General features: G+C 42.0%; 3 protein-coding genes across 8 annotated transcripts in view; 2 read left to right on the top strand and 1 right to left on the bottom strand.

Annotated features, from left to right (window-relative positions):
• Positions 1 to 5,030: 5,030 nt before the first annotated feature.
• atg9a (ATG9 autophagy related 9 homolog A) lies at positions 5,031 to 14,477 on the top strand. The gene is made up of 20 exons (XM_084569512.1): positions 5,031 to 5,193; positions 5,470 to 5,522; positions 6,634 to 6,785; positions 6,893 to 6,936; positions 7,073 to 7,137; positions 7,248 to 7,397; positions 7,698 to 7,839; positions 7,961 to 8,101; positions 8,193 to 8,313; positions 8,503 to 8,678; positions 8,765 to 8,887; positions 9,120 to 9,307; positions 10,179 to 10,332; positions 11,160 to 11,339; positions 11,426 to 11,638; positions 11,722 to 11,942; positions 12,099 to 12,216; positions 12,305 to 12,575; positions 12,723 to 12,844; positions 12,934 to 14,477. Exons 3-20 carry the CDS (start codon positions 6,683 to 6,685, stop codon positions 12,940 to 12,942), a joined length of 2,541 nt encoding a protein of 846 aa, XP_084425638.1. The 5' UTR covers positions 5,031 to 5,193; positions 5,470 to 5,522; positions 6,634 to 6,682; the 3' UTR covers positions 12,943 to 14,477.
• A 111-nt stretch (positions 14,478 to 14,588) lies between these two features.
• On the bottom strand, positions 14,589 to 17,285 carry cUnh21orf58 (chromosome Un C21orf58 homolog; the record flags this gene model as incomplete). The annotated part of the gene is made up of 6 exons (XM_084568506.1): positions 14,589 to 16,121; positions 16,225 to 16,370; positions 16,444 to 16,558; positions 16,661 to 16,864; positions 16,983 to 17,056; positions 17,252 to 17,285. The coding sequence occupies 6 exons, from the start codon at positions 17,283 to 17,285 to the stop codon at positions 15,897 to 15,899; spliced, it is 798 nt and encodes a 265-aa protein (XP_084424632.1). The 3' UTR covers positions 14,589 to 15,896.
• Positions 17,286 to 18,453: 1,168 nt separating this feature from the next.
• The window catches only part of pcnt (pericentrin), a 31,809-nt gene continuing 24,558 nt past the window's right edge, over positions 18,454 to 25,704 (top strand). For 5 of the 6 annotated variants that reach the window (XM_084569296.1, XM_084569294.1, XM_084569292.1 and 2 more), the window contains exons 1-8: positions 18,454 to 18,637; positions 19,438 to 19,467; positions 21,543 to 21,719; positions 22,135 to 22,266; positions 23,066 to 23,215; positions 23,334 to 24,277; positions 24,390 to 24,737; positions 25,259 to 25,646. In XM_084569296.1, coding sequence (XP_084425422.1) covers positions 18,590 to 18,637; positions 19,438 to 19,467; positions 21,543 to 21,719; positions 22,135 to 22,266; positions 23,066 to 23,215; positions 23,334 to 24,277; positions 24,390 to 24,737; positions 25,259 to 25,646 — 2,217 coding nt within the window. In that variant the 5' untranslated portion in view covers positions 18,454 to 18,589. The remainder of the gene's footprint in view (positions 18,638 to 19,437; positions 19,468 to 21,542; positions 21,720 to 22,134; positions 22,267 to 23,065; positions 23,216 to 23,333; positions 24,278 to 24,389; positions 24,738 to 25,258; positions 25,647 to 25,704) is intronic. The other variant, XM_084569295.1, reaches the window with a different exon arrangement.

Here is a 25,704-nt window from a genome sequence, read left to right as displayed (position 1 = left end):
TGGTACTGGAAAATGCGGACAGATTACAGAAGAGCTCAAAGCGGAGCCCTCGGATGGATAAGTCTTGATCTGTATCTACATATTCATGGACAAACACACGGTTAACTGCAAGCATATCATGTAACACGCGTATCTAGATGCCGTGTGAGTGAACGAGTGTGCATGTCATATGTTGCATGCACTAATAGGCATCGCTCACAATGTCACAGCCAATCAGTTTTACGACCAGCGCGTCCATAAATCTCTCCTCATTCATTACCCCCGTTCCTCCTCTGTGACCTCCTCTCGCACTCCAGACACATCTGTTTATGGCTGTCGGAGAGGACACGCTGAATCAAAAGAGAGACTCTCAGTGTGAAATGCCCCGATTGATCTTCAACCATACTCTGTGGTGGTTAACTGGTGAAATGGGACAATCCAAAACGAGGCCTGGAGGGTGAATCTGGTTACCAATCAGGTCTCTAAATGTAAAAAGACAAAGATTCATTGTGTGGTCAAATTTGAGTGAGGTGGTTACGTTATTAGTGTAGAAATACCAACATTTAAAGGGGAACGACCGTTTTTTACAACCTGGGCCTTATTTCTGGCATAAAATACGATCGTTTACTCACCCATAAAGCTTTGGTGTCATTTGGAGTCGTTTGGATGATATTTAGATCCGCATATATCCATATAGTGGGAGTGACTGGGGCACCGAAATGCAGCCTCTAAATAACGCATTATCTGCCACGGAACTCGTTCATTCGCACTAGCGTATCATAACAAAATATTGGTGAAATAAACGAGTTTTGCGGCAGATAATGCGTTATTTAGAGGCTGCATTTCGGTGCCCCATTCACTCCCACTATATGGATATACGCAGATCTAAATATCTTCCAAACGACTCCAAATGACACCAAAGTTATATGAGTGAGTAAACGATCATAGTTTATGCCAGAAATAAGGTCCAGGTTGTAAAAAACGGTAATTCTCCTTTAAATCCTGGTCACTCTCCTCTGGCAGTTGATGTTAGTGCAGCAGCAGCTTTATTAAAATCCATACACCCATCATCAATAGAAATTACGGTTTATATAGTTTGCAACGATGCACACGCACGCAGTCCCGAGGAAAATGCCATATTGAGTATCTGAGGTTAGTTAGAGTCTCTAATTTGATTTGTTTTGAATTATTTGTCATTTATTATATCCCTGCCAGCAGGGCACGAACATTCATTTCGGCATTGATCAACTCGCAGACGCATCAACCCATCAAGGCACACAGAACTAAAACAGGAAACGCAGACTAGCAATAAGCATTTATACAGCTTAGCACCGATAGAAAGAAAATCCACTCAAGTCACAAGGAATACCGTTAAAATAAATCTGCGTTCCTTCATTCCTACAAGAACTTTGAATCAGACCAACCTACTCAAAATATGCCAAATAAATACAAATTGATTGCGTGGCAGATTGATAAATTGCATTTCCAGTGTCTGAAACTGCACAAACATCCTCCGTCTTTCCATTTTGCTTAATTGATTATTGACTACTCTGCTGCCATTGATCGCTAACCTTTCCATCTGAGGCACGTTTACACGTCTGGAGGCGGAATGTTAAAGCATTTGCAGAAGACAAAGACAACAGATACGCGAAAGGATATCTGGGACAAAGCCAGGCGGAAAATCTTTGCACAAACTGCACCAATTTTTGCACAGAAAAGTCAATAACGTTCGCGAGTAACCAACAGATCTGTATGTGAAATGCCTTTCTGTGATAACAAAGTGGGAAATGAACGTTATAAATGGAAAGAATAGATGCAAAGAATACGAGACACTCCTATGAGGGACAAGTCATGCTGTCTGGTGTCAGAGTTCACTCCTCGGGGACCGTCACACTGAAGGGTAAAATGATTCATGCGTTCATGTCTAATGCACACTTCCCCACCCTCCACACTACACAGGGACATATATGATGTCAGCCGATCCGTATGACTCATTCAACACACGCGTAGTTTGATGCCCTTGATTCAAAATTTCTGGGAATAAAAGATGACAGCATAAGATCATTTTGATAACAAACTTTCTGGCCTCGTTCAAATGAGTGTAAAGAAATAGGTGTGGACTATTTTGCCATTATCAGCAATCTGTCCTTCACTCATTTGAGTTATTCTTTAAATTTGTTTCCCTCATGATGTCATGCGAGACAAACAAAGAGCAATGTCGGTCCTTCTCGTTCTCTAGATGGGACGATAAAGACAGAGATTAGCAATGTCTTTGTTCAGGTTGCCTGCATTATACATGGAACGCACACACAGAACCCAGCCTGTTAGCTTCCCTACATAAGCCACATATCTCCCCTCGAATAAAACAGGGACAGGAAATTGATATCAAACGAATCCATTCTGTGGCTGTGCATGTTTTTGTGTTATTTTCCGCCTACAAGACTTCAAAGCATTTGTCGGGGGGAAGTAAGGGCGGAGAGTTGTTGAGATATGGGAATAAACGTATGCATATAAATCTAAATGTCTGTATCTAGAGAAAAGATAACCGGGATTTTACCCATTTTCATTTTCAGCTGACTATAATCCTTATAGCCTTATAGCTGCTATTTAGCATTGAATTTCTGATGTTTATTTATGCTCTTGGTACTCACAGGGAGTCCAAATGTCATTCCTGGCTGTTTGCAAAGTGGTTTAAAGTAACATTTCAACCTTATTTGATGAAATACAATTTGCAGAAAAGATAACTGCACAGATAAATGTTTAAAAAATAGAAAATCATTTAACTAATGAACAAAAAAAAGACTTTGACAACATATTTTACATCATGACGCAATCATGATTGACATTTTTCTTAAACTCCTTGTCATTCATACAATGAAATCAATGAATAACCAGCGAATAACAACCCAACTCGACAGGAAGTGGGGCAATTAGAGCTGCCCCAGGGGTACCAGCAAGGAGAGGAAGACAAGCAGCGATTTAAAATTTAAAAGGAGATTTGGGGGTGTCATGTTTCATGTAAGCGAATGTCCCTGTTCGTGGAGATTTCATACCTGCTGTGTTGGGTTTACACGGGCGCATGTACAGGAAGGGGCTCTAATTAAGTTGCTCTAGAGAGATGACTTCATCCTGATTCCCTTTTCCCTGCCCCCACCTCAGAACCCCACCGCCTGGGCACCCCCCACCTGCCACAGCCTGCCCCCACCCCGGCGATCCCAGCATGGGTTGCATGGCAGCATGACGGCACGTCTTTTGGGCCAAATTAGCTGTCAATGCAGCCCCCTAATTCCCAACAGACAGTGGAGTAATTCAATCGGCCAGCTATAGCCTGCAGCATACACACCCATATACACACACACAATAGTCTGGAGTTATAATTCAGCCATTCTGATCGGAAGAAGAAATGCAAAATAAAATCTGTTATACATCTGTTATTTTACTGCACGTACATCTGTTATCAACATTGACTTGAACTGTGCTGTATAGTGCTTCTGGATCTGGAAACTGTTTGGTGTTTATCATCTACTGAGCTTCGTTGTGACAGACTTTTTCTACTGGATTAACATGAATGAAGCCTAATCCTAACTAGAAGAGATTAAATTACCCAGATCACTATAATAACTGGATTACACAGGCTCCCCCTTGACTCAAGACACCCCTGCCCTTTTAAAAAAATCTCTTTTAATTGGGGAAAAGGGATATAGGATGCATGTTGTTGTGGGTGGAGGTGTGAGAAAAATAAATAGGTTGAAGTGTAGCAGCATCGCAAAGAAAACCACACCTTTCTGCTCTAACTCTGTGTGGTCTGACTATCCAGATCAGACGCTCACTCATGACTGAATCCCCTGTTGGGAGATTGGTTAATGAAATCATCATTACTGGGTTTAATACACATGGGTATGTACACAAACACACACAGCCACCGGTGTTAACAGTATAACTAATGCAGTGACAGTGAACAAAAGGCCAGCTGTCACTCCATAGGCTTAACAATGCTGTATGAATATTCATCCTTGCAGAGCGCGACAGGAGGTGAGCTTGGCTTTGCAAAACATCATCTTTGTACTGTGGCGTCAGCTCCCCGGACCCCACCCACTCCTTGTTCAGTGAAATACGAACAGCAAAATAGCAGTTTTATTAGCATATTACTCATTTAGCATCATTTAGAATTCAGTATTTGTCATAACTTGGTAATCAACGACAAAAAAATAAAGTCACAATCTTTCAATTTAAATTTTAGCCCAAGAAAACTATGAAAGTGTTGCTTTGATTTGACCTCAGCCATGTTTTTCTTTTATATACAATGTGTAATTAAGCAGATGGAAACTGTTGGGCACATTAGGGATCCCTAAACGGCTCCCCTCATGGTTTAGAAATTAGGCCTCTCCAGCAAAAAAATCGATGCTGCTAAGATCTCCGAAGCACAATTGTGGGAGACTTCATTAGACTGATGTCTAAGGAAATTTCTAGGAAAAGATTTATCTATGCATGATTTCCTGAGCGGGTTTTGCAGGCCTTGATATTGTCAGTATTATCAATAAAGATCTCTTAAAGTTTGATAAACAAGGAAACTGTTTAAGTGATTTTATCTGTTTGTTTGTTTTTAGTTTAGTTTAGTTTTTTTGGTCCCTCCTAGCACAAACCATGAAAAAGCCAATAAATGGAAGTAGGTATTATTCTTATTATTGCAATTGATTATTTTCATTCATTATTATTATGATCATTATTATTGATATTGCTTATTGCATTTTATTTTAAGGTATAGCAAAACAGCACAAAATGATAAAATAAAATAAAATAAAATAAAATAACATAAAATAAAATAAAAATTGATATTATAGCAGTACTACTACTATGACCAGACGGTGGTAGTAATCACCCATTCAATATTAAGGGTGAGTGGTCCGTACAGGGCGTGTCAGACATCCAATCGCTACACAGCACAGTCCTAAAGCCCGCCTCTTCTTAAATGTGATTGGTCGAAATCTTTGCCGTTGGCGACCTCCGTCTCTGATTGGATAGCATCCCTGTCCCTCAGTCGTGACAGGCGCTACACTGCTAGCTGTTTCGAAAATGAAACCGACTCATGTTTAAATTCGAGAGAGAGCGAAAAGAAAACGAAAATTAAAAAAAAAAAAAAAAAACGTTATTCGGCAAAAATCCCCGTGGATTCACTGCTTCAGTCTGACACAGCGGAGGCAGAGGAACCTAACGGTAAGGGCTTCATCGTCCGGGATTTGAGGGGTGACATTTTTTTTGGTGAGGGAGGCAGGCCCGTGCTGTCAAACCACGACAACAACAACACCTGAATCAGCTCTCTTCTGTCTTAGCTTCGTGTTTTTTGTGTTAATTTTAACCGTCAGAAAGGCAGCTATCTTTTAAGCTTTGCTTGCTCCTTCCAAATGCTAAAACTGCTTTATCCTATAATATATTCCGGCGGCAGTTTTAAGGAAAATAGCTCTTCCTTTTTTCTTTTTTCTTTTTTTACAGCTGGAAATGTTGAGTAAACAGAGCTGGATGGGACGTGCTGTACTGCAATGGAGGTAAGCTAGCTAACACAAGAGGCTGCCACATATATTTTCAGTAAATCTGAGAGGCTTTCATCGTGTATATTATCAACTATTTACATTTTTAAAGAGCCTCCTCATTCAGTGTAAGCTAGCTTGCGTGCCTAACTCATTACACCACAACGTGCTGTCATTAAATGAACAAAAAAAAAAAGGTGTAACCTGAGGCATAGTTTCATTTCACTTGTACTTCATTCCTGTCACGTGTCATCGTTTTATTAAAATGTATTTATAGTATATTTGTCATGTGCCTGCAGGCTTTTGGAAGCTGCTGTCATAGCTGTAGCTAAGAAGCTTTATCTTGAGACAGAAACCTTTGTCACTGACCTTTTGGCTCGGTTTTTGTTTCGCTTAATTACTTGAATGAATTGATTCAACCGTGCTTTCAATTTGGAGGCCGTGATTTGCAGTATGACTGAATTGCACTGTGTTGTACTGACGTGTTTTCAATATTTTGACAACCCCATTGTAGTCAGTGGGCTAGACTGCATAACAGAAACTACAGTTTAACAGCACTACAACACTACATCCTCCAAAACGATCGGAAAGCGTTTCAACATAAACTGAGCAGAATCACACTCATACATTGGGGTGTAGTGCAGGACTACTATATTAGAATGGTTTCATTTTCAGTAGTGTGCCAATGATCTGGCAAGTGAGTTGTATTATGCACCCTGGATTCTCCTTAAGTTTAATATTGGTCTATGGTGTTTCCCAGGCCGTGTAACGTAAAGACATTGACCGTGCACTTTGGACACATTTTTCCATTTTGTTTACATTTTATGTGAAGCTTGTTCAGCTTGTGCAGCCGTCAGTATTTGCTAAGGAGAGTGCACTTTAATCAGGATATGTAGTTCTGAATCTCCTTTGTCAGCAAGTATCCATGTCCAGCTTCAGAGTTACAACTCTGCCGCTGATCTTGACCTCTGACCTCCTTTCAGAAGGGTCAAAAGACATGACCTCCTCATTTTTGAAGTTTTTGAAATCAAGGTTAATGTTGGTTCTTTCTTATGTGGAATGTTTTCTATGTGACATGTAGAACTTCTTATTTTTCCTAACGTATAACACTTTTCATTTTTTCATCCAGTCTGTAGCAGTAGGTTCGGCTGCTTGGTGAGACTGAGAGCTCTGTCACTATGGCGCACTTCGACACGGAGTACCAGCGCCTGGAGGCGTCCTACAGCGACTCTCCCCCTGGAGAGGAGAACCTGCTGATGCATGTGCCTGAAGGAGCCAAATGTATGCCACACGTAAACAAATCCCAAACAAATCTTACACGGAAAAACACGCCCTTGTGTTTTACACTGATGCCAAACCGCAACTAATTTCAAATGAATCTTTTGCAGCTCAATGGCACCACATAGAAAACCTGGACCTGTTTTTCCAGAGAATATCCTTTTGCATATTTTGAGCATGAGTAGCTTGTGCGCTATGCCATGTATGTCTCTGCTAAACAAACTGTGCTTCCATTAGTTTTGCAACAATCATGCCTAACCTCATTCACAACTTTCCTTAACGTCCTTTACGTTTATAATCTGCATCAGAAGAATGGATTCACCTGTATGCTGCTGGGAGAGATCTTTGAGCTGGTGTATGTATCCTCTTCATCCTAAACTTTAATTTCTTTTTTCACGCACGGAGCTTAATGCGTCTGCATGTTTCTATTTCTTCTGCCACCTCCCTCTTACTTTCTCCTTGCAGTCAGTTGCTGTTTGTTGTTGGCTTCACGGTCTTCCTGGCTAACTGTGTGGATTATGACGTCCTCTTTGCCAACAAGTTTGTAAACCACACAGACTCGTCTAAAGTCACGCTGCCTGATGCGTTCCTCCCGTCGGATGTCTGTAGTGCCCGGTGAGTCTGATACCGTATTTGGTAAATATACTTTAGGGGATTTTTCTGTAGTGATACCAAAACTGTGTCTGAGTTAAAAGTGTGATGTAAGGGAAGTATTTTGTATAGAAGTCCTTAAACTCTCAATTTTCAAAATACATCATCACATGCAACTGTGGGATGTGATAACATACCCAGCCTGGCTCCGGTGTATTTTATTTTCCTACATACAAATATGAAATGTGTCAAAGCCATGACCTTAATGCTGTTGGATACATACGCATGCCTTTGAATTATAAAATCTAACATTTCCTCCTCCAGTATCCGAGACAATGCATTCGTGATCTTTGTGCTAATAATCTCTGGAGTGTTTTGGCTTCATCGACTGGTCAAGTTCCTCTACAATGTTTGCTGTTACTGGGAGATCCGATCCTTCTACATCAATGCCCTAAAGATGAGCATGGTGAGTCTGACAAATTTATGTCAGGATACAGTTATTATTTTAGCTGGATGTTGGTTGGTCGTGTAATGTCCTGTGACATTAAATGCATCTACTAATCTGTATTGTGCATTCTGTGCTTCAGTCAGAGCTCCCCTATGCAACATGGCAGGAGGTTCAGGCCAGGATAGTCGAGATCCAGAAGGAACACCAGATCTGTATCCACAAAAAAGAACTTACAGAGCTGGACATTTACCACCGCATCCTACGCTTTAAAAACTACATGGTGTGTACACTTGTGAGAAAATGTTAATAATACTGTTTGATTGCTGAAACAGTTTGACCATATACCGCAGTTTCTTCCTGCACTTCACTAGGTTGCCATGGTGAATAAATCACTCCTTCCTGTGCGATTTCGACTTCCTGTGCTTGGGGAGTCTGTGTTTTACACCCGAGGTCTCAAGTACAACTTCGAACTCATCTTCTTTTGGGGGCCAGGTGCGTTTGTGGTGTTAGTTTTTGCTGTGATTCATTCATACACGTGTGCGTTTTGCATTTGTTTCATCTCCTGTGTAGATACATTTGCATACGAGCATCAGCACATGCTTATAACATGGTTTAGAATTACAAAGAAGCCTTCTTTATTCCTCCTATGATCTTGTTTTTGTTGTTGTTTTTATTCTGTAGGCTCTCTGTTTGAAAATGAGTGGAGCCTAAAACCAGAGTATAAAAGAGGAGGTAACCGGCTCGAGCTTGCAGACAGGCTCGCATCTCGTATTCTGTGGATTGGCATTGCCAATCTGCTGCTGTGTCCAGTCATACTGGTGTGGCAGATTCTCTACGCCTTCTTCAGCTACACTGAGGTGAATGTTTCACACACGCACACAGGGACTTTAAACGATGTCCATTTGAATCAAATGGGGTTTTGACAGTAGTCTTGTGTACCCAGGTGATCAAGCGAGAGCCTGGCTCTCTGGGGGCGAGATGTTGGTCCCTCTACGGTCGATGTTACCTGCGTCACTTCAACGAGCTGGACCACGAGCTAATGTCACGTCTCAGCAAAGGCTACAAGGTCAGTGCAACAACTCACCTACGACAAGCATTCATAGATAAGCAATTAGTAAAGCATTCTATGTAGCAGTGGAGAATTTGGGCTAATATTAAGATGATTTTGTATTCAAATCTTAAATCGGCAATCCATAGACTACAAGTGTTTCTCATTCATTGTCTGGCAGAGTTAATATTTAAGCCAATTTCCTCCTTTTCTCTTCCTCTTTTTTCACCTTTGTTCCCGTTTTATTCAGGCCGCATCCAAGTACATGAACTGTTTCCTTTCGCCGCTGCTGACAGTAGTTGCCAAAAATGTAGCCTTCTTCGCCGGGTCTCTCCTGGCTGTTCTCATCGCCCTGACAATCTATGATGAGGATGTTCTGGCAGTGGAACATGTTCTCTCCTCAATCACACTGCTTGGAGTGTGCGTCACAGTCTGCAGGTAGAGATCAAATCTTGTCATCTGTCTAAAGCCACGTGTGCACAATAAATAGATCACTTTATTAAACTGAAGCACATTATGCAATTTATAAACATACAGACAGATCGTTCAATGATTGGTCAGACTAACACAACAAAGTCCAAAGGCGTATTTCCATTATGGAGCTCAATAAAGCAGGGAAGCAGAGGAGGGAGGAGAAGGCAGCCCAGCCTGCAGCGGCTGATCAATGCTAAATAACTAAAACAACACCACTGCTTCCACATGTACCTCTTTGCCTGTATCACTTTTAAACCGATGTTTAAAATGCAAACATCAGACACAACTATAACACATGAACACATGAATGTAAGACACTAATCTTACCTGTGTTCCATGTTAACCATTAACCCCGAGTCATTTCTTTATTGGTCTTTTAAAGCTACCCAGAGTTGTAATCCCTTTAAGGCTCTCTGGCGGCTTATTCTGCTCTACAACTGATGAGTTTAAGAGGGTTTCCTTCCTTAAGGAGCTTCTGACTCCTTAAAAACGAACTTACCTCTAAAATGAAGTTGCCAAACGCTAAACTTAGCTGTATCTGTATAATGCTATTTTGTACTTTCAACCATGTCCGTGAAGGTTCTCAGACAAAATCCATTAAGAATTTCTTAGATTTTGAAATGATAAAAATCAGATTTTGGTTTTATCCAGCCGTATAGATATCAGACATAACTATAAGGTATTTAAATCTATTCTTTTGAGTTTGGCGACCTGTTTTGTGTTTTCCTGCGATAGCATCTGTTCCAGTGACAGCCTGTCATTACGCTATATCCCATCAATCAAAAGTTGTAAAACAAATTTCTTTTCCACCGCCTCTGTCTCTTTTTCTCTGCAGGTCGTTTATTCCTGACAAACACATGGTGTTCTGTCCTGAGCAGCTGCTGCGGGTCATCCTCGCCCATATCCACTATATGCCCGACCACTGGCAGGGCAACGCACACAGATATGAGACCCGAGACCAGTTCTCCCAGCTCTTCCAGTACAAAGCAGTGAGTAAAAAAAAAAACATTGAACTAAGAGAAAATGGCAGAATTCTTCAACGTAGACATTTAACATGTCATTGCGTGAAAATGGAAGATGTACTGTCTGAACATAAAATAAGATAAGATCAGATAAAAGTGGGAAAATTTGCAGTGTTGCAGCAGTAGATAGTTTTAAGGACAGCCGATACAAGAGATGGAAATGTTGAGATAGTGTAGGGATGTGTTCTCAGAAACAGCAGAGACATGGAAGTTTATTTTTGGGGGGATAAGTTGTAATTTTATAATATGTGGACAAACTGTTGATATTCCGGTGACCTCAACCTTTCATAATGCCTTTGCATTTTCTACAGCATATTCATTAGCTTGCTAAAATCCCGGGTTTCAGACCGGATGTTGTAAAGCATCTTGAGACAATTTGTTTTGTTACTGACGCTATATAAATAAAATTGAAGGCTGGCTTCTAGGCTGCATTACATTTATGACTAGTCAAAGCCAATGCCTTGAAAAAGGTCTGGAGTTTACTTTCTTATATTTTCTGAAGCCCTACTTCTATTTTTTTATGCTTTTTTTGCACTTACTGTTATGAATTGACACTCAAATCTAATAGGCTTAAAACACTGCACTTGAAGCATGAAGGGGTTTTAGTGCCATGCTGAAAATGACCTCCTTGTTGTTTGGTTTGATGAAGGACTAAATCTCCACTGGAATATTCCTCCAGCTAATTGCAGCTTTGATATGTAAATCTCAAAACGGAACATAAATATTTAATTTTTCATCTTCATCTTCTACATTTGGTGTATTTGTGACAGTTTTTCGCATTTGTTATCCTCCAGGTGTTTATTTTAGAGGAGCTGATCAGTCCAGTGGTGACTCCGATCATCCTCATCTTCTGTCTAAGGAGAAAATCTCTGGAGATCATTGATTTCTTCAGAAACTTCACCGTGGAGGTGGTCGGAGTGGGAGACACCTGCTCGTTTGCTCAGATGGACATCAGGCAGCATGGACATCCTGCGGTGAGGGACTACTTCTATTTAAAGTGCTTATGTGTGAACTGTGTGGCATGTATTAGATGAACTGATGATTGATCCTCCCTCTGTAGTGGATGTCAGAGGGGAAGACGGAGGCATCTATCTACCAACAGGCAGAGGATGGGAAGACAGAGTTGTCTCTGATGCACTTCGCGATCACTAACCCCCATTGGCAGCCTCCTCGCGAGACCACGCACTTCATCAGCCAGCTGAAAGAAAGAGTGCACAGAGAGGCCACGGGGGTTCCTTGTGACACACATCCACTGTCGTTGTCAGAGTCCGAAGTACGGTGATAAACATTCATGCTCAAATGTCTCTGTGGTTATTCAGTTTTACCATATCATATTTTCTTGTCTGTTTCCTGTAGCCAAGAAGTCTCGTCGCAAATTTCTTGGCAGGCCCCTCCACATTGGCCTCTGTTCATTTTGGCCGAGACAGCTCTTTGGCCAATCACGCTGCTGCTGGAACAAGTGACGGGGCGTCTGCTTTGCGCTCGCTTTCGCCAGTCAGCGGCAGTCTTCACCTGAGAGGCAGTTTAAGTGCAGCTCAAAGGGCTGGCCATTCTTCCAAAACAATGGCAGGCTCTGGGTAAGAAAATAGGAATAGTGTCAGCTCCTTTTCAGTCTGGGTTTACTAACTGAGCTCCTGGATGAGAATACATTTCTTTAAATCCTCGTTTTATCCTTTTATCCTCCTCCTCTTCATGTCCTACTTTCTCCACATTTTTGCTCTCTCCTCCTGTAGGACTGATGCCCGAACTGTGAGCTCAGGCAGCAGTGCGTGGGAGGGTCAGCTTACCAGCTTGGTCCTCTCAGAGTATGCCTCCACTGAGATGAGCATGCATGCACTTTATATGCACGGGGTAAATGCAGACATATTTTGAGTGTTTCGCAGATCCCCTTCAACTTCGGCCGCACTCACCCATTGTCCAATTCTCTCTTTTCGTGAAGCAACACAAACAGCAGTCTCGTGGCGAGCTGTCCCGCCACACGTGGCACCGACAGGAGAGCGACGAAAGCAGCGACAGCATCCCTGATGAAGTAAGGAGCGAGCCCAACCCTCACTCCAGAAATTTCCCTCGCTCACACACTTTCCCCACCACAGTTCCCAGTCCAAGCACCATTCCCACTTCAGCTTCAGCCACCGGCAGTTCCGCCCTAGGCCAGGAGGGGGCAACATCACAGAGTGGCAGTCAGCGGCGCTTTAGTGGACCCACCATAGGTATCTTATGTTGTTATTTACCCCTCAACAGCTCATTACAGTAAATATTTGTTTTTATATTGCCGCAATGGTCCATCATTATTTTTAGAAATGTAGAAATACTTGGTTTAGAGGGATTTTACAAAATGAAATTATTCATTTTTAAAGCTGTGAGGTCAGCCCGCGTGCCCATGGGAGGCTGGGCAGAGGAGGGTCAATCAGCAGCGAGACACCATGAGCCACTACCAGAGGAGAGCTCGGAGGATGAGATGCCTCCTCACATGCACAGGGTAAATGATCTTTCTTTGTGTGGCTGTAGTTGTAACCTTATTTTGTCTGCGAGTAAAGTAACGTCACCGTTCTCTTTCGCTCTCTTTAGGTGACATAATCAAGCTATGTGAATACGTATCGTCATCCTGCCCTCTAGAGAAAACCAGTCCTTGTCCAAACCATGACCGTACGACCATCTGATCTGACAGACGAGGATGGAAAAGTACAAGAGGATCCCCTGAAAGACTCAAGTAGTTAAACCATCAGGACGAATTAAAAGTGATGTCGCCATTGGCCATTAAAAGGCTCGCTGAGCTGATGACACCCATGACTTATTATATGGATTGAATATACCTAAACAGGCCGACGGGGTGAACCTGTTCATCAGAGGAGAACCTGCAGGATCAAGTTTTTTTTCTTTTAACCAGTGATAGCATCATATTACACTACACATTTTATCGTTCAAAAGATTACAAAATGAAAGTGCATGTGTTTTTGCCATGTAAAAGTAATTGTGCACTGTTCTCAGCATTGTTGAAGGAATCTTTGGTATGTTGCCATGGGAAAATACAAAACATTATGACCGCAGTGATCCATATAGTGCCGTCTGTATTGTCTTAACAAAGCAGGTGGCATGAGAAGAAAAACAGAAGGACATATGGCATTTCCATAACAAAATGTGTTTAGATAGAAGCCGTTAACACAAACTTTCATTGTGTAACTCTTACTAGCAGGAGGAAGTGTGTCCTGCCCCGTTATGCCTCTATACAAAATATACCAAGGCCTCAATTAGTATAAAATTCTGTTGATATTTTTAATAACATATTTTTTAAATTCTTTCTGCGTTTGTTTCTCTACAGGTGAGTTTAAAAAAGGAAATGTTTAGAAACTCCTATTTAAGTCTGTCTCCGTTTGCACAGATAGATAGATAGATAGATTTCTTTAAAAGATAAACTGTACAGAATGAGATGGTATTCTGCATGCACACATGCACAGTGTAAATAAATGTTTTTGGGTTATTTCATCACAACCATAAACAATATTTAATTCATGAGATTAACAGGGCAGAAGCAGTTTGTGTAAGTGGATGGGTTGTGTGTGAACATATTAATCTGATGTCGCCCAGCTGTTGGTTTTGTTTTTGTTATAAAAGGTTCATCTAACACACAAGGTTGTTTTAAGGAGATAATATTGACTTTCTTTGCTCGGCGACACCTCACAGCAAGATCGCTGAACCATGTACTGCATATTCAGCGCACCAGTTCTCTGTTTATCTGTCATAAACCGATCATTTCAATGAAGATTGACGCACTTTAATCATTTGGTAATTCGGAGGGTTACTTGGATTGTGTGTAATCCATTATATTTTCTTATACATATTTTATTTATCAAAGGCATGTGCCATGGTGATCAACAGCTGTAAATCGAGGTTGTGTTTACTGTCGTGCACTCAGATCGGGAAAAGGGAGCACTGTCACTGCTGGGCGGATATACAGTAATGCAGTGCAGTAATGTTAAAGTGATCACTGACGTTTTTTGTTTTGTTTTGTTTTTTGTTTGTTTTATTGATACTGTAAAATTCCATTTTGTACAGTTGTAAATTCATCTATTAAAGACAAGGCAAGTACTTTGTGTGTGTAGACTGAAAAACGCGCGAATCTCGACGTTGAGTACGTTTATTGATGTTATGTAAATAATGCGGAAATTAACTTTCGCTTTAGTTTAAATGACAAAAAAAAAAAAATGTTTCAATAATAGCGGTGGCATTATGCGGTAAGCTTAAATCCGTTAGCTAGTGTCGCTAACTTGCAACTAACACAATGTAATGCAGTATAGCTAACTGTTGTTAACTGGTCCGCGAGCTCTGTTCTGCAGAGCCCGGATAGCTCAGTCGGTAGAGCATCAGACTTTTAATCTGAGGGTCCAGGGTTCAAGTCCCTGTTCGGGCGGTAGTATTTTTCTCTCTTTCGCCTGATTTCTATTCAAAAACAGGACAAAAACAAGTTTACACATGGTTACAAATAACACAAAAAGTGGTAGCTACTGGATATGTCGCACATTTCAACGTATTGGGTTGTTGATATAGTAGCACGCATCTGCATATACTTGAACAGAGTTTGCTTCACTGGCCACGTAGGTTGCTGCATACAGAGTTTTACTCCCATTTCTTTGGGGTTCTCAAATTATTTTTAGGAAGAAAAAAAAATAGGGCCTCCGTTTTCTCTCAATTCCACCTTAAATCTTTGTGGCACAATTGCATAACATGCTACTTTGTGCAGATTTGCCAGCTTGTTTTCAGTGATATATTCCAACAGATCTTAGATATTATACTTCCTGCAAATGCACAAATACTTCTCATTGTAGAGGCAGCTTTATGTATCTATACAATATACTTATATACGCTTATTTGCCCCGCTCACACCTACTCACACACAAACCTTTATCTGGCATATAACACTTCAGACCACGCAATATATACCTGTTGTTGTACTTTTCTGTCCTGTTCTTACATATGATCATAGACCCTTCTTTTCAAATGCAAGGACAGCAATGTGTCAAATTCACTGTATGTGTGTGCGCGTACCAAACAATGCTGATTCTGAATTTGAAAGTGCAAATCTTATGTGTAAATACCCCCAGCATGCATTAAAAAAGTATCCTAAATGTGAATCTATTTTATAGGAATAGGGAAGGAATACTTCAGCAGGTCATAAAATTTGCTTTGCCTATCTCATGTGTTGCATCTCTTAATTTCCAAGGATTTCTAGGCTTGTGTACCTTGTACCTTGTCTGTTTTTATTGTCCGTTATCATGCACGATAGGCCTACATTTTGGAAGGATAATAAGCTTTAGTAGAGGACATTAGTGTCCCTTTTCTGGTTGGTACTTTACAGAACAGAGTTATTTATGGAGCTACATTCACACCACATCACTTATTGCACACTTTATTGTGTTGAAGATTTAAACTGATAAATTGTGAATCTTATCCAATCAGTCTACTTAATGTGGATTAATGAAAAGAATCATGAGTATATAACACATGATGCATGTGCTGTGGAGAATGTATGGATACTATAGAGTTGGGAGTGTAACAGGTGCTATTCCATGGTGTAACGATGATCCATATCCCCCAGCTCCTGCCGGGACAGATGACACCCCCGGTGGCCATGTAGGGTAGATGATAGGAGGCAGCTGCGGTGCTGTGGGGGTAGGACCATAGTGGTGATGATGATGAACAGCACTTCCCCTAGGTTTGACATCTGGCCTTGCAAAACTGTGGTTTCCATGGTAGCTGTCCTTGAAACACGGATATTGGAGTTTGATGAGTGACAGAAACAGCAAATGTTGTAAAGGGTCAGATATTTTTTATCGCAGTATGTCATAGTGTATGTGTGAGTACCTGCCCAAGATGTGAAGCATGGGATGCACAGTGGCTGGGCCCTCCAGGCGGCGACAGGGCCATGGGAGGCATGGCTTTCAGCATCATATTGTGCATTATGATCTGATGCATCTGGGCATTCTGCATCAGCATCAGTTCCACCATGTCTAACGTAAGTAAAACATACAAATAAATACAGGGTGGCTTAAAGAACGCGTAGCTCGATTTGTTGTTGCATACCCTCTTTGACGCTGCCTGAACGCGGAGCACGGTAGAGCTGAGGTGGAGGAATCTGAGCGATCAAAGGCTGCTGTTGTGGCAGCTGTTGTATGATGGTGGCGGGGTGCTGGGGTAGCTGCACAGAGAGAGGCAAGTTAGTGCATATTTAGTTTGAGCAAATGTGTTCATAAGATAAAAGATGCACTTTCTCTCTTGACATTAATGCAGAGTGTCTCACCGTCTGTTGGATGATGTGTGGAGGATGAAGTGGGGCAGGTTGCGGAGGGGGCAGGAAGGGAAGCACAGGGGCTGGCTGGTGGATGTGGATGGGCGGTATAGGTGGTAGAGGTGGCTGAGGGGCAGCGATGAAATGTGGCTGGTAGTGTCTTCGTGGCCCTCCCCAGGTGTGAGGTCTGTTGAGGTCCTCTAACATATGCTGCTCCTGCACAGAAACACACACAAGGAGGGTTGAAACTGTAACAGATAGTAAAATATTCTATGCTAACTTTATTTTAATGTGTGTCAGTCTGTATGTGAATGAATAGAATGTTTTTTCTGACCCTCAGTCTTTGCAGCAGGTCCTGTTTTCTCCTCAGTGCACGGTGGAGCGCATGTATCTGTCCGTCATAACTCCCTGAACAGACAAAGATTACAAAGTCTTCCTAACATGTTTCTCCTCTTTCGTCAGCTCCCGAGACTTTGCACATTATTGTTGTAAGTGTTAATGCTCGACTTTACATCAGCCCGCTACCAGATACATTTACGGGTATGCCACTTTGTCATTTTAATTATTTTAGCTTTAAAACAATTAAAACAATCTATGTCATACTTGCGGACTGGACAGACTCCGCTCTGTCATCCATATTGTCCTTTATGCTTTCCAGTCTCTGTGAACGTCAATAAGAATCTGATACGTTATTAGCTAATTAGAGCTATTTTTTTTTAACTTTTTTTAACATTTAAATAAATGTGAATATCACTTACCTTCTTCAGCAGTTTAAATTTGAGTCTTATCATGTGGTCAGCCATAGAACTGCCATCCCTACAAGTTGACAATAAACAGCGTTATTGTAAATTGGGAACGCACTTGTTTGAAATATATACCCAAATACTCAATTAGACACGTGAATTATTAAATTCTTTTAATGTAGTATCATGTTTACCTGAAATCCTGGCATTCGGAGGAACAGAAACTTTGTGTGCACCTGTGTGTTTGTGTCAAGCTGAAGCTGAAGCCACAAAGTGGTTGCCATGGGACACACCTGTTATAGGATGGGCACTTGAACATGACTTGCATACCAGCTCGGTTTGGTTTCTATGCTGCAAGAGAGCGGGAGCGACAATGAAAGGGATCTTTCCACATCGAATAACCGAGTTTCCATGTTTGTTTTTTTTGGACGTTTTCTATTGATTTGTTGTTTTGTTAAAAAGCAAAAAGCCTAAAACTTGGCCCTAACTTTTTCCAGGGCTCTGTTGGGTAATACACCTAGTGATGATAACTGCAGGCATGTTCACCTCATTTGGCTACAGTCAAATAGACAGAAATGAGCTGATCGGACACATTTCGTCTAGATATGACAGCTCGTGAATTAAATGCAACTTACTAGAGACAAAAAGAGAAGGGCAGCTGTTCTGATTTTAAATGCATGCAATCTGTGAACCCATGAAGATTGTCAGTATAGAGACACAGACTGTAAATAAACATATTTATAAACAAAATTTAACCTAGTTGGCATTGTAACCGCCCTTCAGGCGTTAATGTTAGGTTGTTCTGTTTCCCATAGAAACCATGCTAGAAACTTGGAAACTCCCCAGCCAGTGGAGGACTCTGCGCATTCAAAACATAGACGTGAACACAACTACGGTTTGTATTGGCGTACTCTGATTGGCTGCAAGAAACGTCAATCTCAGAGGGCGCTGATTTGATTGGTTGGAGGAGAGGAGCGCAACGATGTTATTGGACCGTTAATTCAACTGAACTCAATAAGGGCGGAGTTGAACTGACTTGGCGGCCATATTGAATATTATCTGTTGACAGTTGTATGCAAAGGAAAGCTCAAAGATTTTTGTTTTAGCTAACTTATTCTCGAAGTGGAGGGTTGTTGTGCTTTTCGGCTGAATTGGGACGTATGTCCTGAACTTTTATCGACTTTATCCAAACCAAGACATGGATGAAGATGAACGGCGGAGGAAGCTAGAAGCTGGGAGAGCGAAGGTTTGTTGCTAACATTAAACGCGTGCTAATACAGAATGCTAGCAGTTAGCAAACTCTTTTGTCACAGCTCTGCGTTATTCTGCTGCTTACTAAACCCTAACCCACCTCCAGATATATTATTGTGCGTTTGTCGTCGCGTTTATTTTGTAAATCCAGTAAATTTCAGGGACTCGCCCGCGCAGTTTCCCGCGGGTTCACTGCTGTTGTATGGCGCAGGTCACACAGCAAACAATATGAATAGTGTTTATGCAGGGGATTAAGTGGCTCATTTATCTCATACAAGTTACCTGGAGCACAGCAGTGAAAGACTAATGTAATGTATTTGCTACGGTTCACTAAAGACTATGGAAAAGAAATTCTAATTTGCATAATTACCATTTTTATTTGCTTTAAGCCTTGCCAAGACAAAGTGCAGCTGCAGACTTTGGCACATGTTTATATTAACTTCATGTAATTATTTTCTACTAATGCATTAGGGGCAAATGACTGTATACACTGCACATCATTCAACTACCATTACAGTATTTGACATGTATTGTGGTCAGTGTAGTTTGTACTTCAATGGGAGGCCATATTATTAATGGGCCAATAATCAAGAATGGCCACAACGAGCCACGTTGTCTGAGGACCACATTTAAAACTAGGGCAGCTGTTTAGCGGAGCAACCTGAATTACATTTGTTATATGCTGTGGTCCAGCTCGTGGTGGAAGTCATTCAGAAAATGTGGGTGGTGCAGTGACTGTGAAACCTCATACTACAACAATTAACTCGACTGAAACATTGATATTCCTTATGACAGAAATCCTCCAACATGCCTCGAGGGCAGCCGGTGAGTATAGAATATGGTGACTGGCAAAGACAATTGATCATGGGATTTGAGGGTGTGGGAATTATCTGATTTCTTTTTTTCTTCTTGGGTAGTCAGACATGACTTTTTTCTGCTTTTCTCTATCGTGGTGTGATTATTGTTCACTTGTTGTAAGCACCCTGCTGTTTAAAGAATGATTCATATTGGGGGCAATCAACAACATCAACCTGATATTCTTTAATAATCTCAATGCCTGAAATAGCCATGCACCTTGCACACACTGCCATGCTGGTTGCAGGCCATCAGGTGGTGCAGTGAGCCCATGAGATTTGCTAAGGTTTGAATACGTTGCACTCACATCTGACATGGATGGTGTTGCTATGGTAATGCAGTGCTGTCAGTTGCAGTTACTGAGCAGCGCAGAAAAGCTCTGATTTCGCTGTCACACTGAAAGCATGACGTGTGTAAAAATTACATACAGACAAAAACATTTATCCCTATTAACTATGTCGGCGTACACCGACCTGCCTCAGTGTTGGCGTTGTTGAAAGCAAAGTGGCAGCTTTCAGCTGTCTAGCTACGTATGATTTGCGTATAATAAGCTCTACACAGCTGGTTAGTCGCTCTCAGTAGTGTGGAAGTGGCCTTGGGCTAAACACAGCTCTTCTGGTTGATGTGATGTGTTTTGTGTCAGACGCAGGCAGTGATGGAAGGAGTATGGGTGGGGCTGTAAGTGATAATGAGCAAGGAAGCCGACAGTGTGAGGTGGATGTGTGGCGGAGTTGATGAAGTTATTGTTTTACACAACTGGATTTTAGAGGAAACGTTGTAGTAATATGTTTCATTTCACTGTACACATATTTATGCGTATGCACACACGCAATGTTGTCATGCATGTGACTCATCATGCAAAGCAATAAGTAAGCCTCCTGGAGCCACATACTCTCAAATTGAATTGAGCATGCACACTCGGATGCTGCTTGCCACACACAGAGCTCTGTCTCCTCCTCTCTGTGTGAATGCATCTCCCAGTCTCCACCCTCTCTCCTTAGTCTAGACACATGCCATCCTCCATCCAGAGTTTGTGGTTGGAGTCTGAGCTGTACCGTTGGCTGTGGCAGCGAATTTTAGGACGCGAGGTTGAGCCGACTGTGCTGCTGCCTGCAGACTTAAAGCTCTACATCTGGACAGTAGATCAGGTGCACTGATGAGGAAGAATTCACAGGTCCTACCCACCAGGAGGAGGAACGAAGTCAATTAATGATATTGAGGGATAGCTTTACGTGGGTCTCTGTCTCAATTTGAACTGCTGTAATCTGATTTAAGCTGCTTAAAGAAGAGAGACACGCCAGCAGAGAGAGGCAGCGATAAAAAAAAAAAATAAAAAAAAAAAGAAGAGGAGGTGCATTTGAACCATGTCGATACCTCTGGATTTCAAGCTAAATGCTGTAACTTGATTGGGGATTATGTTTTTCTCTGTGGATGAACTTCTCAGGTTCAGATTTTTGATATTTTTATCCTCTCATGGCTTCAGAGAAGATTTTTATTTGTCAGTCAGTCTGCATCTCTCAGGTTTTGAGGTTTCCTCAAAGCTGATACAAAGTGACAGAGATGTGTACTTTTTTTTTTTTTTTTTCTAACCTTGCACTGTTCCTGGTCTGCTGAGAGGTTGTCCGTTGTGTATCACTAAACTCGGCACTTCTCATGGACCTCTGGAGATTTGAGAATATTTAGCATAGTCACCTCATCAGGTCATGGTGCAGTCTATTTTGGATTTGAATTTGGGATTTCTTCTTGCTTCACTGGGCTTTCTTTTTTGCTGCACAACTGACTCATCAAATCAAGGACTTCGAGGCTGTTTCCCTTTCTACACTGAGGACGATCAAAAACTACACATATTTACATGTTGAATAATGATTTTAGAAACGTTTTGATTAATTCTCTATAGATTTTTTTATTTTTATTTTGAGGAGATAAGTCTGCACTCTAGTCCCTTTTCACCTTTGACCCCTGAGCTTCATCATGCTGATAGTGTGGTGGTGCTCGGTGGTCCTGACCTACGTGTCCGTCTACCTCTCACTGTCCTTCCTGCACAGTTTGCTAGCTACAAACAGAAGCGGGCGCAAGGCGACGGTGCGGGGGCGGCGAAAAAGACGCAGAAGAGGAAGGGCCAGAATGTCACGCAGAATGACGGCTCAACGCAAGACCGCCATGTAGAACCAGCCCGTCCAGCGGCCTGTGCCAAAGAGCTGAACAACAAGACCAACCATGAGGTATACCACTGATTGCATACAGATTATTAGCCATGTCATCAATAAGATATGGCACATATTTCTTCTCTGCCTGATGTCTCTGAGGTTTATTTGCTGGTCACACTACCCAACCCTCCAGTTCGTGTCTAATTGTGTTTGCTCACTATATGCGTTAACAAGTGGTCCGTGCCCCCTGTCTGGTAAACATACATTAGAGAAATGGGTCACTAACCATGACGTTGCCTGTAGGGCATGTTGCCGTAGCAACCAGGCGAGGATTAACTGTAGCACTATTTACTGCCTTTTTTTTTTTTTTTTTTTAAAGCGAAAGTTCACCAACAAAATTCAGTGTACACACGTATGACACATGGTCTGTACAGAAAATTTTTGTCAGCATTTTCTAAATTTAAACAAAGACTTAATTGTGATGCTCTAGAAGCCCCCAAAGCCAGAGGAACCAGAGGCTCAGCAGAAGGATCAGTCAGCCACCCCGGAGCAAAGCCCGTCCCCGGTGGAAGACTTCAGAGACGACGAGCTAGCTGCACTGACTGGCAAAGAACAGCTCAAGGTAAACGGAAAAAAGTCATTTTTTAAATAGGTTATTCTTAGTTTTAAAAATGCGTTTGTAATTTAATATGCACAGTGTTGACTCACAGGTAGATGGTTCTGGGTTCAAATTTGACGGTTGACTGGGGCCTTTCTGTTCGGAGCTCGCAAATTCTCCCTGTTTTCTTGGGGTGCTTTCTCCGGCTTCTTCCCACAGTCCAAAGACATGCATGTTAGGTTAATTAGCGAATATGAATGGTTGTCTTTCTGTGTTAGCCCTGTCAGACTGGTGATCAGGCCAGGGTGTGCCGTGCCTTTTGCCCACTGTCAGCTGGGATAGGCTTCAGACCTTCTAATATGCTTGACATGATGAGGCTAAGTTCTGTATTCATGCATTGAAATCTGGGCTGTCTTATTTACACACAAAATAAGACTGATTGTGTTTGGTTGGTGTGAATTGTTTTTATGCTTTGTTCACCCATCAAGACAATGGAAATCTTCCTATGATATTGTAATGAGAGTGAGTAAGAAGGTTGAGTTTCTGTGTCATCACCAACTCAAGGAGAAGTTTGACTTATAATATGAAGGGTTTTATGTAAAGGAATGAGGTTACAGGGTGTCTCCAGGTCATCAGTGTTACACAAGGTTTGAAATTGTTTAATGCAAATTTAAGTTTAAACCTGTGGTTCTTCCTCTTTAAATAATGTTTTGTTGATATTGTAGATGAAAGCTTTTCAGTCTTTATTTCTCAACCAAATAGCTGCAGGCCTGACAAAATGTTGCACTTCCCCTAAAAGAATGGATCAATTTTGTGTTTGCAGCAATTACAGCAGGCCGTTGAGAAGCGTAATGAAATAATTGCCAAACTTAGCTCCAACCTACAAGAGGCCCTGACCAGTAGAGACCAGGTACAGCTGGAGGCACAGTCACTGGCTGGTCAGATTCAGGCACTGCAGAGACAGCTCCAGCAGGTAAAACCTATATACTGTACACGGTTACTCCAGGATAATTATCTAAAAAATAAAAAGCATGTCATTACTTGCTCGCGGCAACTGCACTCACATGTTCGCTGTGTTGTCTTTCACACAGACCAGTGTGGAGTTTCTACGAATCAGAAGTCACTCAGAAGTGGAAGTCCTTAACGTTTATCGACGACATTCTCACCATGACCATTCCTCCAACGATGCAAACAGCAATCATAAGGAGGCGCTATCAGAGGGGTCAGGAGGTGCGTGTCCTGGCACCCAGTCAGTTGGTGACTGCTTCAGCACTGACAGTGACACTGAGACGGACGCTGTTCTGCACAAACTGAGGGCTGAGTTGGAGGAGGAAAGGAAGAAGAGCCAGCGCATATGTGCCGAATTAGCAGAGGAGATGGAGAAAAACCAACATGTGCTTGCTTTGCTGGAGAAGGAGAAGCGAGGGAGGGAAGAGGAGCGAAATGAAAGGGAGGCACAGCTCCAAAACCTTCAGACGCAGCTAAGCCAAGTCCAAACTCAGTGCCTTGAGATGCAGCAGTACAAAGAGGAGAAGGACAAGCTAAACAGAGAAGTGCTGGAGTTGAGGAAAAAGCTTCAGGTGGAAGAAGAAGCGGAGAGGAGATGTAGTGAGGAAGTTGCCAGTTCTGCCCTTCGTCTCCAGAGTCTTGAGGAGGAAAGACAGAGACAGGAGGCGGAGATGAAGACGCTCAAAGAGGAGCACAGAGAGGAGGTTGAGCGAGTCAGGCAGCTGTTGGATGAGAGGGAGAAACAACTTAAGTTTAGAGAGGAGGAGGTTAATGGATTGAAAGCTTCTAAGAACCGACAGAACCAAGCAAAAGCTGGTTCATCGGGTTTTAGCGCTGATGAGAGGATTAGTAGCAATGAGACCAATCTGGAAAGTGGACCTGATCAGGACAGTGTGAACACATCAGTACCTGGAGATCTACTGATGGAGCGCTACTTGTCGTCAGTCCCCGTTGCACACTCTCAGTCTTCAGTGGTAAATGAAAGCTTTGAACAGCACAGCCAGCAGGACAGCTCTGCTAATTGCAGGTTAGAAAAAATATTATCAGTTGTTGCAATATCAACATGTATTTTATTTTGCGTCATATTTTCCAGCCTTGTAATTAAATTCCCAAATTTGTCTTTGTGCCCGTCTTCGCAGTTTTGAGCTGAACAGCGAAATGTTTGAAGATCAGCCCCTACTGTCAATCTCAAACCGTCCCCTCGAAGGAAGTGACAACCTTCACAGTAGCTTTGGCTCACAGGACCACGTCCAGGTGGCTGATGAATCTGGTCCCCTGTCGCAGTGGTTTCACAACTCGTCTTCTGGCGAGTTTGAGATGAGCAAAATGTCTGAGCAGCAGTTTGAGGAGGCAGACCTGGGAAAAGAGCTGCTGAATCAGCAGTGTGAGGAGCTTCGTGACGAGCTGGCTCTAAAGGACAGGGACTTGAATGTGTTAAGGGAGGAAGTCACCAAGAGTGCAGAAGATCTGGAGGAGGCGAGGAGCAGGTAATAAACTTAATCATGTCATTTATAATGTAGCTCATCAAAAGTCTTGACTTGGTTTTAAAGTGACTTGGGGAAAAAAATAACTATGTCTTGGTGCTTAGTCTGTTTACATCTCTGTGACTTCAAGTTTGAGGACAGATATTTCAACTTTTCTAATGATTGAAATAATGTTTTAGCAACAATAGGGATATTAATGTATTTATAGAGTCATATTTACTCCCAAAATACACATTCAGGAATGTGAATAATACCTAATGTTGGTGCTGCGTTAAATCTGTTGTAATCAGATGAAATGTTTTCCATATATTTCAAATTATCCTTCTCCACAAGTAGATGACACTTGGAAGATATTTATGTTCCTCTTAGTGTGTTAGAAGAACATAAAAAGTTAATTTACTGGGTTTAAAATTATGCTACGTTTCATTCATAACTGTAATCTTGTTTTGACTACTTACTGAAACTCTCAGTATTCTTTGATCCTCTGAATAAGATAAATGGTATAAAATCATCTGTGTGTTCAGGTGGGCCCAAGTAACAGAAGAGCTCAGGCAATCTCTCTGGGAACTTGAAGAGGAGAAGGAGAAGAGAAGACAAATGGAGGAGGACATGGACTTAAAAGCTCACGAACAAGACAACCTTAAGAACAAACTCGGTGCCTTATTGGCAGAGAGAGAAAAGGAGGATGCAGTAATGTTGATGGGGGAGGAAGCTGAAACCTCCCTGCTCGTCCCTGCTACCTTTCCATCAGGGGAGGAAAATAAGCTGGTGAGGGAGCTAAAGGAGGAGCAGGAGAAAGAGGCTGCACTCTCGTCTCATCAAAAACAGCAGGAGCTGCTGGTATCGCCTCTGCAGGACTCCACCGAAAAGAGTTCAGACCTCGGAGATGAAGACGAGCTGCGAACATTACAGGTATACCTGTATAATAAGTGGGTTTGTGACAAGTCAAACAAGAAAATAAGTATGCTAG

Source organism: Chelon labrosus (assembly GCF_963514085.1).
Source record: "Chelon labrosus genome assembly, chromosome: 20".
Taxonomy (NCBI): Eukaryota; Metazoa; Chordata; class Actinopteri; order Mugiliformes; family Mugilidae; genus Chelon; species Chelon labrosus.
The sequence above is the reverse complement of the archived record's forward strand: the minus strand, read 5'-3'. Positions and strand labels throughout refer to the sequence as shown.

What these genes read in the sequence shown, in the direction of transcription:
- atg9a (XM_084569512.1), top strand. Translation starts at nt 6,683, where the DNA reads ATGGCGCACTTCGACACGGAGTACCAGCGCCTGGAGGCGTCCTACAGC. An exon ending in GGAGAGATCTTTGAGCTGGT is followed by an intron (nt 7,138 to 7,247) that starts GTATGTATCCTC and finishes TTCTCCTTGCAG; the next exon opens with TCAGTTGCTGTTTGTTGTTG. An exon ending in TCGGATGTCTGTAGTGCCCG is followed by an intron (nt 7,398 to 7,697) that starts GTGAGTCTGATA and finishes TTCCTCCTCCAG; the next exon opens with TATCCGAGACAATGCATTCG.